At 37.6% G+C, this 19090-nt stretch overlaps 1 protein-coding gene across 7 annotated transcripts in view; it reads left to right on the top strand.

The window, feature by feature from the left end:
* The first annotated feature begins 1030 nt into the window (after positions 1-1030).
* Positions 1031-19090, top strand: part of CD46 (CD46 molecule) — a 29691-nt gene continuing 11631 nt past the window's right edge. For 5 of the 7 annotated variants that reach the window (XR_010024895.1, XM_063114676.1, XM_063114675.1 and 2 more), the window contains exons 1-6: positions 1031-1277; positions 7468-7656; positions 7983-8085; positions 9955-10040; positions 12817-13014; positions 17318-17500. Coding sequence is in view for 5 of the 7 variants with exons in the window: in XM_063114676.1 (XP_062970746.1) it covers positions 1157-1277; positions 7468-7656; positions 7983-8085; positions 9955-10040; positions 12817-13014; positions 17318-17500 (880 nt within the window). In the remaining 2 variants the exon portion in view is untranslated. Of the gene's footprint in view, positions 1278-7467; positions 7657-7982; positions 8086-9954; positions 10041-12816; positions 13015-17317; positions 17501-17897; positions 18310-18678; positions 18833-19090 lie in introns of those variants that run through there. The other 2 variants (XR_010024896.1, XM_063114677.1) reach the window with 2 other exon arrangements.

The raw sequence follows: 19090 nt of genomic DNA, 5'->3' as shown, positions 1-19090 counted from the left end.
TCCTCAGTACATTTCCGACACAAAGCTGTGTTAAACACATATGTAAACTCATAATTCCAGAAGACTCATGTGAGGTTTACACGGTGAGCTTCATTTCCTCGCCATCCTCTTATATCTTAATCCTGTGTACAAATTCTACCCCCACCATTCTATGGACGAAACAGTCCTTGATATATAGAGTTAAAAAAATTTTTTTTCTTGACCTTATTCCAAATGTAATGCAGCTTCAATATAGAAAACGGAAAAACACAAAGAAAATGAAATAACTATAACCCTATAAAGTATCGTTTATTTTGGTGTATTTCAATATGGTATGTTTGTTTTAATAAAATGAATGCCAAAAGGCACATACTGATTTGGAGTCTGCTTTTCCTCTTACAAATGTATCATAGTTTCTCACACTGGTTTCTTTTACAATGCTTGCTGCACATAAAGGTACCTACCATAAATTCCTTAATATTTTGCTAGACACTTAGGGGTTTAATATATTTTTTCCAAAATTATAAATACTACTCACAGCTCTGATGTTTCTTTGTGATTAACTTTTAAGTGGAACTGGTGGCCTAAAAGTCATGTGCACTTTAAGACTCTTAAAATACCGAAAAGTTATGTTAAAAACTAAAAGTTAAGAGTGCTGGTCCCCCCAACATGTTCACTCCCATTGGCTGACGTTTTTATTCTTTGTCAACCTGAGGGAAAGAAAATATTCCTCATTCCGGAGTTCCCAGAAATGGTGACAACGCCGGCTCCGTTTCCTTTGCACCCAATGAGGTGGAGAGCGGCCCTTTCCAGCAAACCTCTGCGGCCTTCCAGGCTGGTCTGCAGAAGATGCAGCCGGAGAACAGTCAAGCCCCCCGGGGAGGAGCGACAGCCGCCCGCGGAACCCGCTCGCCTCGACCCCAGCCACGGCCACGCCGGGCCTTCTCGAGGCCGGATGGGCAGCCCCGCGCCGAGGCCCCGCCCCGACGCCGCCGATTGGCTCCGGCAGGCTTCCGTACTCGGAGGTCTTCTGTCCGGGGCGCGGCCCAGGCCACGCCCTCCTGTCCTGCGGCCCCTAACACTTCTTGAGTTTGGGGATTGTTGCGTGTGATAACCAGACTCAGCAGACATTTCCCTGCTCTGCCAGCTGTCAGTTTTTCCGCTCATCACCGGGAAAATGACGGCGTCTTCCGCGTCGCGCAAGGCACCTGCCCGCTGCCAGGAACGTCCCCTTCCTTCCCGGTGCTTCTTTGGAATTATTCTGGTGGCCCTGGTGTTCCTTCTGTTTACATATTCCGGTAGGAGCCTGGAGAGGGTGTGTGCGCCGGCGGCGAGGCTGGAGCATTGCTCGGTCGGGGTGTGTGTGTGTGTGTGTGTGTGTGTGTGTGTGTGTGTGTGTGTGTGTGTGTGTGTGTGTGTGTGTGTGTGTGGACGCGGAGGTTGTGGGGGGGGGCTGGGGGACATGGAGACCCTGCAGTGCCCGAGGTTGTGTGTGTGTGTGTGTTTGTGTGTGTGCGTGTGTGCGTGTGTGTGTGCGTGTGTGTGTGTGCGCGTGTGCGTGTGCGTGTGTGTGGCTGAGGGACGTGGAGACCCTGCAGTGCCCGAGGTGAAGGCCTGCTTGGTGTTCGGCCGTGAGCGGTGCCGGTGTGGTGGGCGCGGCGGTGCTTAGCCGAGGTATAGCCGTACGCCTAGCTAAAGCTTGCAGCGTGTTTCAGGGTTGAGCCAGGTCGAGGTGGAGAGAGCGGACCGGTGCTCCAGGTGAGGGCTTGCTGTGGGGCGCGTGCGAGTGTTGCTGGGGCCAGCGCGGGGCCCGTGGTGAGAGTTCGCACTGTTCTCTTGGGGTGAGGGGCTTGGTGACTGGGGTGTTCCCTACGGTCTCGGCAATACCTGCGGTGAGGGTTGCTGTGTGTCTGCTGCGCCCCGAAGACCTGGGCTGGGGGAGCCCGAGGCGAGTGTTGCTCGGAGTGTGCGGTACAAAAGTGGCCTGCCCTGCGGTGTCGAGTGTGGCATAAGGACCCTCGCTGTTTGCTTTGTATGGGGTGAGCGCGGGCTCTGCGGCTCAGAGGGCATGTTGTACTGCTGGTGCTCGGGGCGGGAGCAGGTTGGGTGCAGAGGGATGCAAAGGTAGTGCTCATGTGTGCCCATTTACTGAATCAGCCATCCCGTTTTGTTACACCCTCCTTGTTGGAGAACGGATGGTCTTGGTTCACAAGTGGCTGCTATCCTTTTTTTTTTTTTTTTGGACATGTAATCATTTCGTTCCCAGCCAAGATAAACAGTATACGATTCTATTACCTAATGTTTTTTTGGCATTGTTTTCTTTCTTTTCGTTATGTTGGGTCATATTTGAGAGAAGTCCTGAAGCAACCTAGAAAACATTGGTAGCCAAACCTAGTAAGAAATTCGTATCCTAAGAAAGGAACAATAAATAATGCTAATCTGGTTTTCCCCTACAACTCAAAACTAAAGCTGAAGGTTTTGTGTTTCATTGAATAGAATACTTTAAAACATTCATGCTAAAATATACATGCTTATTGTATAAAAACTTTACACAGTCAAAGGACAATTCTGATATTCTGATGTACTTCCTTCTGTCTTTATATGTGTTTCTATGCCCAAGTTCTTTTAGGATCCTGTTACATATACAGTTTGTATGCTGCATTTCTCTCCTTAGCATTCATTCAACAAATATTTGTCTTCTACATGCCAGGTCCTGTGCTGGTCCTGAGGATATGCTGGTAGGCAATAACAAACCATTCCTGTTTTCATGATCCTTATTTCATATGTGTTTACACACACATGCGTGAATATAAGCAGGAACTTTGTTTTGCTCACTGTTATATCCCTGGTACCAGGCACACAATAGGCAATAGTAAATATGTGTTGAAGTTTATTGGGAGTGGCAGACATTAACCAAGATATAAATATAAATATAAATATATATATATATATAATAAATATAAAACAAGAGAAGTGCTCTGGAGGAAGGGAGCATGTTTCTCTGCCAGCACTTGTAAGGAAAATAGAAAAGTTTAGTCAGGATCTCTTGCCTCACATCTGTTACAAATGGGCAAGATTCAACACATTCACTAGAAACAAGTTATAAAGGTAGTGTAACTGCACATGTATGCCCATTTACTGAATTAGCATGATTGTTGTAATTATGAAATGCTTGGCTTGTGGCTGCTATTGTGTACTAAGAGTATAAAGATAACTGCTCAGAGCATGGATGGTTAGTGGAGTAGAGGCAGAGCTCATGTCTGAGAATAAAGCATGTCTGTGAAGCTCATATCTGAAGAATAAAATATCTGCCTTGCACAAAGCTGCCAGAATCTTCTTTTGATTACCTGACTCTTGACCTGCACAGGAAGTGACAGAAGGATCTGAAATTCCTGCTTGGCAGCACTTAACAAATGTCTGGAGGCAAAGAAGACTTTCCTGCTTATCAAACAGGCTAAACTTGGGCGTCTGCACTTGCTGTTCCCTTGGCCTTGGGACATTCTCTTCCTTTTTCACTACATAATTGGCTCTGTTTTATCCTGCACACTCAACTGTAATTTAATCCCTGCAGAGAGACCTTCTGTGACCACCCTATCTCAGATAGGCCCGCACACACACACCACAGCTCAAATCTCCCCCTAACTTGTAATCACCCTTCTAAAACTATCTTTTCTGTCTTATCCCATTAGAATGTAAAGATCTCATCTGTGTTGTCACACTTGGGGTTCCAAATACCCATTTTTTTTTGCTTCAATATCAACACTCTGATTTAACTGTTAAGTACCAGGAAATTAAATATAATATTTGGTCAGAGCCTAGAGCCCAGGAAAAAATTCCTTCTGCCTCCAGGAAGAAAGTTCTTTAAAGAGCCATGCTTAGGATGGCCTTTCATTGGTGCCTAAAAAGCTAGGAAAGGGGCAGCTGAAGGTCAGAAAGGATCTGTCTTCCCCTGTTTGTGTAGACTCTCCAGGTCTCCCAGTGCTCCAGTCTTATCATTAAAAGTTCTCGAGCCGGCCCTGTGGCTCACTCGGGAGAGTGCAGCGCTGGTAGCGCGGAGGCTGCGGGTTCAGATCCTATATAGGGATGGCCGGTGCGCTCACTGGCTAAGCATGGTGCAGACCACACCATGCCGAGGGTTGCGATCCCCTTACTGGTCCAAAAAAAAAAAAAAAGTTCTGATCATTAAAAAGTTTAATTTGAGGGACTGTTGGGGGTAGGGAGCAGTGGTGATAAAGAAAAGTAATCTTTTTTTTTTTTATGATAAGCTTAAAACTGGAAGTTGAAGAAGACTATGAAAGCTATTTGAAATAGAGGAAAATAAATACAATGAATAGGGTGTAACATGGAAGGGAACACAACTAAAAATGAAGAGGAGGAAAAACAAGGTTAAGTTTAAGGTTGAATGGTAAAGTCAAGATAGGTATGAAACCTAGAGAAAGTAAAAATGAGGACTCACTGTGCTAGGCAGGGAGAATACATGGATAAAATAAACATTTCATTTTTGGAGCAACTCACTCTCTCACGAGGGGGAGATTTTGTTAACAGTGCTGTGCACAAGAGGCCTGCCATCTCAGAGGCAGTTGACAAATGACATGAGATCACAGAACAAAACATTTGTCAAATTTTGAGACCAGTCTCATTCCTCCAGAAAGGGGGCTGCTTTTTGGGACAAAACCTACTATCTGTTGTTTGTGGTCTCTTCTGCCTATTTTAAGTCTTTTCCTTCTTTCCAATTAAAGAAGCCAAAATCAATAAGTGCTCACATAGTAGTTTCTTAGTTTCCTTAGCCTGCAAACTACAATGCCAAGAGAGTAGTCCTTATCTAGTCAACTTCTAGGTTACCAGAATATGCAGAGATAGGCAACAAGAGAAATAGCCAAGTCTCCATTCTCCAATGCATAAAGCATTAATAATTATTTTCAGTATGAAATTCCTTATAGTCCATTCTTTACCATTGTTTTGTGTTTGGCAACAGTGGTACCTTGAGTACCAAATTTTTTTGAATAGCTACTATGAGGGACATATTATGCTAGGTGTTGTGGCCTGTGTTTAATATTAACTATTAAACACAAAAGCTTGTGATAGTTACCAGAGAGATTCATTAAGAGAAGAGTGCAAGGGGAGGCAACTGATCACCCCTTCCCAGGGGGAGGCTGAAAATGCTTTCTAGAGGAGATGATGTGTGGATTAAGACTAGCAAGACAAGAGCTGAGCTGGAGTTGCAGCTGACCAGAGAGGAAGGGCATTCAAAACAGAGGAAGCAGTGTCAGCAAAGGCACCAAGATGTGACATAGTTTGACTGCCACAGTACTCAGTGTGGCAGCAGTAGGGCAGAGGATGCAAGAAAAATGGAGTGGACACAGTGAAAAATTATGAAAAGCAACAGGCTAGTTAGGAATAAACAACCAACATCATAAATTCAAACTCTAATATTACCTGAATTTTTAGGGCAACTTGAGCCCTTTTGTTTGACTTGGCACAATGTGAATCTAAACTAGGGTTGCTTTAATTTCCCCAGGCACAGTAGAAGACAATTCTTGAGGACTGAAAGGCAGGTAGAGTATGTTGGTGTGAGCATGAGGCGGTGGGGGGGGGGGGGGGGCTCTAAATGAAAGACGGTAACGGGAAGCAGTGTTAGTAGTTGTTCACGGTGTGGCCTGTGGACCAGACTGCCTAGCTCGACTCCTGGGTCTGCCGCCTACTTCGAGTGTGTTCTTGGGCAAGTTAGTTCACCTTATGATGCCTTGGGTTTGCTCATCAAAGAGGGGGGAAATAGTATCTGTCTCATAGGGTGATTATGATTATGGATTAAACCATCTAATATGTGAAAGTTAAGTTAGGAATCCTCTCTTTATGTTCTTTCAAGAGGTACTGAAATTATATGCATAAAAAAAGGATACTTGTATAACTTTATCCCTGGCATGTTGTTACTTGATTTCTGTCTTGGTGGTTCCAGGAAATCCTAGAATGATGTTATGTATTTTGTATGTAGAACAGAATTATAAAGCGTTTTTAGAACTCCTTTTTTTACTCCTGGCTCAGGATATTCAGTAAATTTAATGTTAGCAATAAAACGCAACTCTATTCTAATTCTCTTTTTAAACAGTGCTTTTAATTACCAGGGCTTTTTGTTTTCATTTTGTTTTAGGCAGTTGATGGAGGAACATTCAGATATCAAGGTGAGCATAGGAGACATGTTGAAAAGGTGCTGCCAGTGATAGATTGCAGGATATGATGTAAATAAAATGTTGTATGTTGTTTATATAGAGAATTTTAGAATTTAGAGGATGGCGTGAAATGAGACTAACGTTTCACTTGTTTGGAGTTCTTGACCAGTCTCTCAATCTGAAGTGTGATGGAGATCCAGGGAGTAAGAATGAAAAGGCTTCTTGGAGGTCAAAATAGCTCTGTCGCTGTAGGGCTTTCCTTCCTAGGAGAGGCCCCTGCATCCTCTTAGCCCTTTGGGCCTTGACTTGATGACTTCATCACCTTGTTTTACATAATTGTTCTAACAGGTTTGTTAGGTTTGCCACCCCACAGATAATTAAAAGGAAGATAAACTGCCAAGTAGAAGTGACACCACTGTAGGGAGGAAAAAACCTGCAAAAAAACAGAAGTAAAAAATTCTAAAAGCACAGCAATCTAGTAGCCCTACTGTAGGGTTATGTTGGATAAACAGCCTAATGGGTACTTCAGGGAGCTTCTGAGGGAATGCATGATGTAATATCTGTGAGGGAAGATTAAATTATGTTTAATGTTCAAGAAAAAAAAAAGATTTTCATGTAAGGCTATTCTGAGTAGTAAATTTTTACATTTAAATAATGTCTGTTCAGTTATAAGATGCTTAGTTCACGTATATGAAACATATGAAATGAAGTCTTATATTTTGAAATACTTTAGTCCATACTTATTTTGATTTGTGAAATCCAGAATGCTTATTTAATAATCATCTCTTACAATAGCATTTCTTGAGCACCCACTGGGTACAGGGTATAGTAGAAAAAGAAGACATGGTCCCTGGCCTCTAGGAACTTGCCCTCTAAGAGGAGACTGAGCCTGAAGCGAAAAGCTGTTGTAAGTTCGTGTTTCAAACTATGGAAGATTAAGATGAGCAGAATGCTGTGCACTATGGAAGACTTCTTAGAGGAGAGGTTAGTTTTGAAATGAATTCAGAAAAAAGTAGGGAAAGATACATACCTATGTATATTTTTTAAGACCCAAAACATTGGTGCTATCTCTTCAATTTACTGGTGAATGATGATACAGTTTATTCCCAAACAAACTAAAGGGTAATAGAATGTTATTAAAGCAAGCAAGGCACATTCCTCCACCACAGTCACCACTTGAGTAAAATCATGGCACAATCATTTAAAATCTTGCCAAAGGACCTTTCTGTTTTTTTCCATGCTACCTGCTACCAGACTATCACCTGGCTGGTGAAAGTTACGTCAATACTTCATCCTCATGTTCTTATTCCTTTATTTCTAGATGCCTGTGATCCACCACCAACATTTGAAGCCATGCAACTCATTGGCAAACCTAAACCCTATTATGAGGTTGGAGAACAAGTAAAGTATGAATGTAAACCAGCATATTTTTATATTCCTCCTTTAGCCATGTATACTGTTTGTGATCTGAATCATACATGGCTACCTGTCACGGATGACGGTTGTTTTAGTAAGTAAACAAAAATTTTTTTTTTCGCTTGTGCTTGAGATTTTCATACAATTTAGGGCGCATATTCCACTATTGCAATTATGATTTTCTCATGTGAAACAAGATTTTAAATAGCAATGTATTTTTTTAGGCTTTGAGAAATTTCCAGGGAATCTTTTTCCTGGTAATTGGTTGCCTGGGTAAATGTTAATCTTAGGTTTGCCCTTACAATAGGTAATAAAAAAAATAATATTCCCATGAATTCAAAAGAGCAATATAGAATTTTGATTTTGATTCAAGTCTGTTTTGAAACTGAATTAAAAAAATTTCAAATTATTTTCTTTTAGGATTAACATGTAGCGTTATAAAAGATCCTGCAAATGGTAGAGCAGTCCCTGCAAATGGAACTTGGGAGTGGGGTTATCAGCTTCACTTTTCTTGTAATGAGGGGTAAGTAACTTGCTCCTCAGAGGAAATAATGTAAATGTTACTAATTCACTTTTTATTTTTCCTTCTCGAGCATTCATAAACTTGATTTAATTTTGTTTTCTATGTGACAGGTTGTGCTTGTAGCCAAACAACTTTTGGGCATTTTATGGAGATAGGAAAGATGTGATAAATAGAAATTGAAATGGAAGGAAAGCAAAACTATAATGTATGCTGTATCTAATAATAGCCTGTTGTAAGCATTAAGAATCATGACTTTTTCTTTCACAACCAAGTGCACCTTGTTTAAAACTGCCAACTCTTAGAATTGAAACAGGGCTCACAGAACTAGAAGGGAGAATTGCCAACCAAAGATATTCTTATATCCAGATAACTCTGTAAAGTGTTACCAGGTTGAAATTGCCCTGGTCAGCCTTTACCATCATGTTGATCAAGATCACTTAGTTGGAAAAGCTTATTTTTGAGATTGCTACAAAGAGGTGAAGCAACTCAAAAAGAGGCACTGAATACTCAATAAAAGCATTTGTTCTGTAGGGCTCTTTTAATAGTTTATATTAGAGATACTGGGCATTTATGAAAAATGTGCCTCTCGAGAGTAAATTTAATTGTCTTGTCCATTTTCTGGTGCTATAACAGAATACCTGAGACTGGGTAATTTATAAAGAACTCTATTCGGCTTATGCTTTTGGGGGCTGGGAAGTCCAATAGCATGGCAGCAGTGTCTGGCAAGGGCTTTTGTGCTGCATGATAAAATGGTGGAAAGTGAAAGGGCATGTAAAAAAGGAAGAACAGGAGAGGTGGCCTCACTGTATCCAGTCCAAAGAGAGCTAGAACTCACTCACTTCCTTGAGAACCCAGTATTGTGAAAAAGGTATTAATCCCTCTTAATGATCAACCATTATACTGGCAATTAAATTTCAGCATGAGTTTTGGAGGGGACAAACCATATTCAACCCATGACAGTAATATGCTATATAATATAGAAAAAAATACATGAGCCTTGGGGAAAAAGTCAGCTGTGACTATGAAGAGGTGGTTTCACTGATACTTTAACTTGATCAAATAAAAATATTGGGACATTCAGTTAATAGTTACATAGAGAGAGCTTGCCGGGCACTTTGAAGGATACCACAAGTTTGAGACATAGACTCTTCTCAAAGAAGTTGTAGACTTATTGAAAAATACAATATATACAGAGAGCTATCAAAGCAAAATTATAAATGAGAAATGTCGGATAAGGAGAATTATTCGTGATAGTTACAGTGAGAGTCCAGAAGGGGGAGAGATTTCCTATGCATTTAAATCATCAGGGAAGGTTTCATTGAGTAGAGGTATTCCTGAGCTTTTCCTAGGAAGATATTCTGATCTAAATAATGTTAATGAGAGCTGAAACTCACCTAGCTAGATGCTAACTTACCTAATCCTCTAAACAACATTATGGGGTGAGCACTGTCATCCTCTCAATTGATGAGAGAAACTTAAATGACTTGCTCAAGCTCAAGTAACTAGTAAGTTGTGGAGCAGGGTCTTGAATCCAGGCAGTCCAGCTCTCTGGGGCCTGATCTCAGTGCTCATACTGAGCAGTATGGTGTGAGCAAAGTCACAGAAAGGAATGTGTAATGGGATTGCAGAAGACAGCAAAGAGGCCAGACTGACAGGCACAGCAGATTTATTTAGATGTGTGTTCAAGTGGAGAAACTCTTTATTTGATTAAATTGCAGATTTATTTAGCATTTTCATTACATGTTGTTTAAGAAACCTCTTCCTCAAACTACTGCAGTGTAGAAAAAGAACATATAAAAATTTCCTTCATTATTATGTGAATCTTATTAACCGCTGAAGAAAATGGTAATCTTTTCTTTTCTCATTTAGTTATTACTTAATTGGTAAACAAATTCTATACTGTGAGCTTAAAGGATTACGTCCAAAATGGAGTGATAAACCCCCTCGATGTGAAAGTAAGTAAATTCTCTTTTTAAAATTTAGTACCTAAACTTTTTGGCCTTAGGACCACTTTGAGCTTTTACATTAACAAGGACACCAAAGAGCTTTCCTTTATGTAAATTATATCTATTGGTATTTATCATATTGGAATTAAAACTGAGAAGTTTTTAAAATAATTGTTTGTTAATTCATTTTTTAAAAATTAATTTATTAATTTTTAATTATTTGTATTTATGGGGTACAAGTTGACTACCAGTATTTGTGTACAGTATGTGATGATCAAATCAATATTAGCATGTTCATCATTACAAATCATAATTATTCTTTGTGTCCCTTACCCAATTACTACCAAAACCCCCTTGCCACCTGTAGGTCTGTTCTCTCCTTCTGAAAGTTCAACGGTTTATTGTGGTTGGTTGGTCTCTCTCTCCATCCCTCTCTCCCCCCCACCTCCCACTTACGAGTAAGGACATGTGGTATTTCTCTTTCTGTGTCTGGCTTATTTCACTTAACATTTTCTCCAAGCTCATCCATGTTGCTGTGAATGGCAGAATTTCATTCTTTTTTATGGCCGAGTTAGTATTCCATTTTGTATATATACTACATTTTCCTTATCCAATTGTCCATCGATGGACATTTAGGTTGGTTCCATATCTTGGCTACTGTAAAAAGAGCTGCGATGAACATGGGAGTGCAGGTATCCCTTCAACATGATATTTTCCATTCTTTTGGGTATATACCCAGAAGTGGGATTGATTGCTAGATCATGTGGTAGTTCTATCTGTAGTTGTTTGAGAAACCTCCATACTGTTTTCCATAATGGCTGTACTAATAATTTACAGTTTCATAAACAGTGTAGAAGAGTTGCCTTTTCTCCATATCCTTGTCAGATTTGTTATTCTCAGTTTTTTTGATAAGAGCCAGTCTAACTGGGATGATATGATATCTTAATGTGGTTTTGATTTGCATTTCCCTGATGATTAGTGATGATGAGCATTTTTTCATGTACCTGTTGGCCATTTATATGTCTTCCTTTGAAAAAAGTCTATTCAGCTCCTTTGCCCAGTTTTTAATTGGATTATTTGTTTTTTTACTGTGAACTTGTTTGAGTTCCTTGTATATTCTGGATATTAATCCCTTGTCAGATGTATAGTTTGCAAATGCTTTCTCTCACTCTGTAGATTGTCTTTTCACTCTGTTGATTGTTCCCTTTGCTGTGCAGAAGCTTTTAAGTTTGATATAATCCCATTTGTTTATTTTTTCTTTTGTTGCTTGTGCTTTGGCGGGGGGTTACTCATAAAGTCTTTGCTCAGTCCTTCATACTGAACTGTTTCCCTTATGTTTTCTTCTAGGAGTTTTATAGTTCCAGGTCTTATATTTAAGACTTTAATCTTAAAGGTGATTTTAGTATATGATGAGAGGTATGGGTCTAGTTTCACTCTTCTACATATAGATATCCAGTTTTCACAGCATCATTTACTGAAGATGCTGTCCTTCCCCCAGTGTATGTTCTTGGTGCCTTTGTCGAAGATCAGTTGGCTATCAGTATCTGGGTTGATTTCTGGGTTCTCTATTCTGTTCCATTGATCCATGAGTCTGTTTTTATGCAAATACCTTGCTGTTTTGGTTACTATAGTTTTGTAGTATAGTTTGAAGTCAGGTAGTATAATGCTTCTAGTTTTATTTATTTATTTTCTCAGGATTGCTTTAGCTATGTGGGGTCTTTCGTTGTTCCATATGAATTTTAGGATTGTTTTTTTCTATTTCTGTGAAGAATGTCATTGGTATTTTGATGCGGTTTGCACTGAATCTGTAGATCGCTTTGGGTAGTATGGACAAAGTTAGTTCTTCCAATCCATGAACAAGGAATGTCTTTCAATCTTTTGGTGTACTCTTTAATTTCTTTCAGCAGAATTTTGTAGTTCTCATTATAGAGATCTTTTACCTCTTCGGTTAAATTTGTTGTAGGTATTTTTCTTTTGGTAGCTATTGTAAATGGGCTTGCTTTCTTGATTTCTTTTTCTGCTTGTTCATTGTTGGTGTATAAAAATGCTACTGTTTTCTTCTGTATTGATTTGTATCCTGTAACTTTACTGAATTTATGAGCTTTAGGAGTTTTTTGGTAGAGGTTATTAATTCATTTTTAAGACCAATACATTCAATATATGTTAACATATGTAACTTTCTTTTGAAAAAACTAAAATTTTTCAAAAGAAAAAAATAGAATAGTAGCATTGTTTTACATTTTTGCAAATCTCTTCCATATTTGGCTTAAAGGATGACATTTAGATACAGTCTTTTGTGTTAATGCACAATTTATAGCCTCTAGAAAAAATCACTATACACTTGTAAGGATGAAGGTGAAAAAAGACAGTAATATCTTGGTATTGTTGAGAACCACTGATTTAGAGAGTGGATATATTTATACATTTAAAATATTTCTCAACTAGCACTCAGTTTTATTTTTAATCACAAGCATTTTTTTTTTCATTAAATTGTCAGCATTTCTTATGGTGACTAGAACAAAACTTAGCATGGCTTTACAAATAAATATAGGTATTCTACACCTTAAGAAAATGAGTTTTGTTCTGAAAGTTTATTTATGCATTAATGGCTTGAATTTTGGATAATATATTTTTTCCCTCTTCTAAATGGATATTGAATTTGCAACTAGCTTGTAGAAATCTTATATTGATGAATTTATTGAAGGTAGTATACAGAACTTCCTAATTCTGTGTTAATCTTTTATCTTTTCTTTTGCCTTTTACTTCCTTATTTTCCCTTTTTAAGAGATTCTCTGTTCACCACCTGCAAAAATAAAAAATGGAAAATATACCTTTAGTGACATAGAGATATTTGAATATCTTGAAGCAGTAACTTATAGTTGTGATCCTGCACCTGGACCAGATGAATATTCACTTGTTGGAGAGAGCCTGCTTTATTGTGCTGGCAGTGGGGTGTGGAGTAGTGCCCCTCCTGAATGTAAAGGTAATAATCTTCCACTTTATTTCCTTCTTCATTTGTGCACAGTGTGGAAACATTTTGTAAGTAGTTTTCCTTACAAGTAAACAAAATAGGCATATGTGCTTCCTCCTTCTGTAAAATTGGTTTCTAATTTAATATAGGTCAAGTTTGAGTCAAAATATAGTTCTAGTTGTGGAGTTCTCTGTCCGTTACCCTGATGTGTTCTTGGCATTTAATTTTGTATGTTATGAATTACTGTGTATATACATGAGTTAGGATTTTTTTTGCTTGAAAGAATCAAAAAACCCAACACACAGTGACTTAAAAATAAGAAAGTTTAATCTTTTATTACAAGAAATCTAAGAGTTCTGGCTACAGGCAATTGTAGAGTAGATTGTGACTTCGTAATCTTCTCACTGATAAGAATTATTAACTCTAGAAAAAATATATTTTTAAAACCCCAAATGTTTAAGGCACTGGATAGTGACCAAAAGCATGCAGACCCTGGAGGGGATTTGCTCCTTGAAAGAAAAGAACTACCAAATAACAGCAAAATATATACTCTTTTTCAAGTGCACATGGAACATTCTCTAAAGTAGACCATATTCTAGGCAATAAGACGAGTTTTAACAAATTTCAAAAAACTGAAATCATTCAGAGTACATTATTTGATCAGAATGGAATGAAAGTAGAAATCAATAACAAAGATATCTAGGAAATCCCCAAATAATTGAAAATTATGCAAGACATTTCTAAATCACCCATGAGGAAAAGAAGAAGTCAAGAGGGAAATGAGGAAGTGTTCTGAACTGAATAAAAATGAAAACACAGCATCAATGTATCAACATTCTGGGACAGGGATAGAGCATTTCCTAGAGGGAAATTTATAGCATGAAATACTATGTTAGAAAAAAGGAACAGTTTGAAATCAATGATCTAAGCTTTTACCTTAAGAAACTAAAAAGGAAGAGCAAATTGAACCCAAAACAAGCAAATGGAAGGTAAATGATAAAGATAGAGCCAATATCAATGAAACTGAAAAGAAAAAAATAGGGAAAGTCAGTGAAACCAACAGCTGGTTCTTGGAGGAGATTGATGAAACAGATAAACTTATAGCCAGAATGACAAGACAAAAAAGACACAAATTACGAATATCGAGAATGAAAAAGAGGACATCACTAAATATCCTTGCAGATATTTAAAGGACGATAAGGGAATATTACAAATAACTTTAATGTCTATAAATTTGACAACTTAAAAGAAATTGACAAATTCCTTCAAGGATACAAAATACCACAACTCAGTCTAAGATGTCGATAACCTGATTAGTCCTATCTCTATTAATGAAATACAGGTTGTAGTTAATAACCTTCCCACAAAGAGAACTGCAGGCCCAGATGGCTTCACTGGGGAATTCTACCAAACATTTAAGGAATAAATAATAGCAATTCTACATAAGCTTTTCAAGAAAATGCAAGAGGAAGGAACAGTTCTCAACCCATTTTATGAGAACAGCATTGCCCTGATACAAAAACCAGTCAAAAACATTATAAGAAAGTTGCAAAGAATATTTTTGATACACATAGAACCAAAGATTCTGAACAAAATATTAGCAAGTCAAATCCTGCAATATATAAGAGTAAAAGTACATCATGACCAAGAAGGATTTATCCGATCGATGCAAGATTGGTTCAAATGCAGAAATTAATCAGTGTAATTTACCATATCAAGAGACTGTAAAAAAAAAAAAAAAAAAAGAAAATCATATGATCATCCTACTATATGCAAAAAAAAAAAAAGTACTCATTATCTCTTCATGATAAAACTTCTTGGCAAACTAAGAATAAAAGGGAACTATCTCACCCTGATAAAAGTCATCTACAAAAATTCCACCACTAACATTATATTTAATGGTAAAAAGATTATTTCTTTCTAATTAAGAAAGCAACTAATTAAGGCAGGAATAAGGCAAGGATGTCCATTCTCAACACTCTTTTCAGCATTGTACTGGAGGTGTCCTACCCAGTACATTAAGGCAAGAGAAAGAAACGGGTGTGTCTACTGGAAAAGAAGAAATAAAATTGTCTCTATTCACAGTGAAATACCACTAAACAGCTATTAAAATGGCTGAAAGTTAAACACACACACACACCCCCACCTGAGGTTATGGAGCAGTTGGAACTCTCATACGTTGCTGGTGAGAATGAAAAGTGGAATGACCACTTTGGATCACATTTGGCAATTTCTTTTAAAGTTAAGCATGCACTTATCATACAACTCAGCAACCCAAATGAATTGAGAACATGTTTGCACAGAAACCTATATGAGCATGTTTGTAGCAACCTTATTCATAATCATCCCAAACTGGAAACAACCCACATGCCCTTTAGCTGGTAAATGAACAACCTGTATTACATCTAAATAATGGAATAATACTCAGCAATAAATACAAATGAACTCCTGGTTCATGCAACAACACAAATGGACCTAAAATGCATCATTATAAGTGAAATAAGCCATACTCAGAGGGCTGTGATTCCATTTATATGACATTCTGAAAAAGCAACTATAGGGACAGAGAAAAGATAAATGGTTGGCTGGTGGTGTGGGTCAGGTAGTGGGGAGGAAAGGTGAATCACAAAGGGGCATGAGAATATTTTGGAGAAGGACAGAATTTTTCTGTATCTTTATTGTGGTAATTATGTGATTATTACTAATATTTGCATTTGTCAAAACTCATACAGCTGTACACTGGAAAGGTGAATTTTACTGTATGTATGTTAGAGCCAGTAAACCTAACTTTAAAAAGTTGGACATAACAAAAGAAAAGATCAATGAGCCTGAAAATGGATCAATAAAAATCCAACATGATTTGATAAGATTTAAAAAAAGAGAGAGCCTTACAGACCTGTCAAACATATGCATCATTGGAATTTTAGAAAGAGAGGAGAGAGAACAGTATAGAAAATTATTTGAATAAATATTGGCAAAAAATCATCCAAATTTGATCCAAAACAACCACCCCAGATCGAGGAATTCAATGAGCCTTCAGCAGCATGAATAGATGAACAACATATCCCATGAAACCCTCAGTAGTTTAATAAATTATTAAAATTTACCAAAAAACTGCTGAAAACAAAAGAAAAAAGCAGCCAGTGAGAGGGGAAAAAAATAACCAAAAAACTCATGTTATATTTGGGAGAGTGTGTGTTGGGGGCAAGTCAGAATGACAGCTGACTTCTCGATGATGTCAAAGTGCTGAAAGAAAAACAAAACACTTAAACTTATTCTGTATTAAGGAGACATCTGTCAAAACTGAAGAAGAAATTAAAAAAAAACATTTTTAGATAAACAGAAGCTGAGAGAATTTGTCACTAGCCAACCTGCACTACATCTTGCTAAAGGAAGTTCTTTAGGTTGAAATGAAATTATACCAGATGGAAATTCAGATCCACAGGAAAAAAGGAAGAGCAGTCTCCTGGCTTAACAGACTATATGTTATCTGTCCCCGTTCTATTGCTCGGATATACTCTTATAAAATGATCTCTTGTACTCACTGTGCCCAGCCCTGTGTTTTTTGTTTTTAATTTTTTCCAAATTCTCTCAAACCCATTAATGGGCCCTGAAATCAATCTAGTGGGTTGTGACTGTATTTTACTTCTTAAGAAACAGTAGAAAGAGAAATACCAGAGTACACTGGTATGAAGGCTAAGAATTGATTTTAACTTTTATTTCAGATCTGTGTGTTGTATGTTAGTTTGTAACATAAAATGTTTCTTGATTAGCCTTTCTATTCCTTGTGTATGTTGTTTCTACCTGAGAACTTTCTTTGTGCATATCTTTGCTTGACTAGATTCTTTCCAACTTTTAAATTTGAGCTCTCAAGTATTACCTTCTCCAAAAGTCTTTCCTACCTTTTTCAAAAAGTAGGGTACTGTTATCAATGTCAGCATGACCTTAAAAAAAAAAATTTCCTAGAGGCAAATAGTATCGAAAGTTGCTTTTGAACTTAACTTGAATTTGTATCTTATAGTCAGACTTTTTTCAAAACTTGTCAGCAGTGGAAAACAAAAATAGAAAAGCCAATAAACTATAATGACATTCTGTTTTGGAGAAAAAGTTATTAGATTTCTCTAAATCTGTTTACCTGGAATGCAAATTCTTTTTATTTAAAATTTTAAACACATAGAAGTCTTTTTTTTTTCTTTAACACCTTGCATTCCTTTTCTTATCTTTGTTCCCACTGGAAATTACAACTCTGTACTACCTTTCCTGGTCCTATGCTAAAGCAGATTTATATTCATTCTTGGGTTTCTCCGTTTTTCAGTGGTCAAGTGTCCATTTCCAGTACTCAAAAATGGAAGACAGATTTCAGGATTTGGAAAAAAATTTTCCTACAAAGCAATGGTTATGTTTGAATGCATCGAGGGTTTCTACCTTAATGGCAGTGACACAGTTGTCTGTGATGGTAACAGTACTTGGCAGCCTCCGATTCCAGAGTGTCTTAAAGGTACAAACACTGTCCTTTTTCCTTTTTTTTTTTTTTTTTTGGATTTAATTTCTTTGACATTAAATATCAACAGAATAATAGAAAAGAAGCAATTTTAGTATTTAACTCTCTGGTATTCATTTCTATGTCAGATGTAGGATATAAAATTCACATAGAATTCTGCTGTTGTGATTTTGTATGTTTTTCCAGGGTTTATTCATGTCATACAGGTACGTAAATTTCTTTTGTTCAATAATTTTATGTCTAAAAAATGGATTGCATCAGATTTTCAGAGTAAATTGAAGAATGGGCAGACATTTTTATCTAAATAAGTCAACACTGAAAGGCATTCATATAAATGAAATGAGAGTAATAATTGTCAAATGGTCAATTCAGTTTACATTATTTTGTTTTCCAGTGTTGACTCCTTCCAGTACGAAACTTTCAACTTCCAGTGTTTCAGGTTTAGTAACTTCCTGCTTACATTTTCCAAAACTCCTTTAAATTCCGGATGATGTTCACTCATTCATCACTTTTGGTAATGAAAGGGGGAAGAACATTTATACAACAATTTTAGTTGTTAGACATAGTGACTCTAAAATTGTTTGTCACAGTCTGCATATATGAACAGGAATGTGAACTGGGGAAAGTTACGTAGACTTTAAGTGTGTTTAGTCATTTGTAAAATGATTTAGTACCTTCCTTACTGAATGATAGTAAGGCTTAAAGGGGATGCATTTAAAGCACTTAGCACATTGCCTGGTATGCAGGAAGCTCTTAAAGGTGGCTAATATGACTTAAGTCACCACTTGAGTTAATACTGGAAAAAAGGAAGGTCCATGGCTTCTATTTGTTAATAGGTATGTTTTCTGTGTCATCATCTCTATTATTTTATTCTTTTTGAAAGCCATCTGTTGACATCTTTACTGGGTACCTACCTAGTCCAGGGCTCTGTTTGATTTCCTGGAATGCAACAGTTCAATTCTTTTTATGTAGTACGTTTAAACTGGGAAATTTCTGCTGTCTCCAGCACAAGACATGTATTTCTACCTCCTCCCTGCCCCACTACCCTCCTTCATATAATAATTGTTTTTTACTCTTTCCTGGGCAGTTTTATTTGGGAACAGAACTAAACTTCATAGCAACTAAGAGGCAGGAAAAGTTCTTATTTAATGAAATGGAGGAATTTTTTTTTACAGGGACTACTGACCAACCGCCATGCTTAACACTGGAGAGATTATTTTGATATAATAGAAGGAATTATCTTCCTTATTTCAGCACTACTACCTCTGGCTTCACTTTGGTTGCAGTGGAAGCAAGAAACAATAGGAATTGTGGAAGAGTGTTAGCCTGGTTAGACTATGCTCGGGCTTCTAGCATGCCTCTGTTTAAATCAACTAACATCATTTCCATGGTGTTTACTATCCCTTTAGCTTAAAGAAGGTGTTGAACTCAAATCTCAGTTACTGGGTTCTTATTTGTTTATATATTTCCTATCTCCCTAATGTTTTAAACGATAGAGGGGAATTATGCATGTTTGCATAGTAATTAGAATACCTTTTTATAATTCCTGTAAGAACCTGGTACCTGGTAGCCTACTTGAGTACCTTG

This window comes from Cynocephalus volans, chromosome 11, assembly GCF_027409185.1.
Source record: "Cynocephalus volans isolate mCynVol1 chromosome 11, mCynVol1.pri, whole genome shotgun sequence".
NCBI lineage: Eukaryota > Metazoa > Chordata > Mammalia > Dermoptera > Cynocephalidae > Cynocephalus > Cynocephalus volans.
The sequence above is the reverse complement of the archived record's forward strand: the minus strand, read 5'-3'. Positions and strand labels throughout refer to the sequence as shown.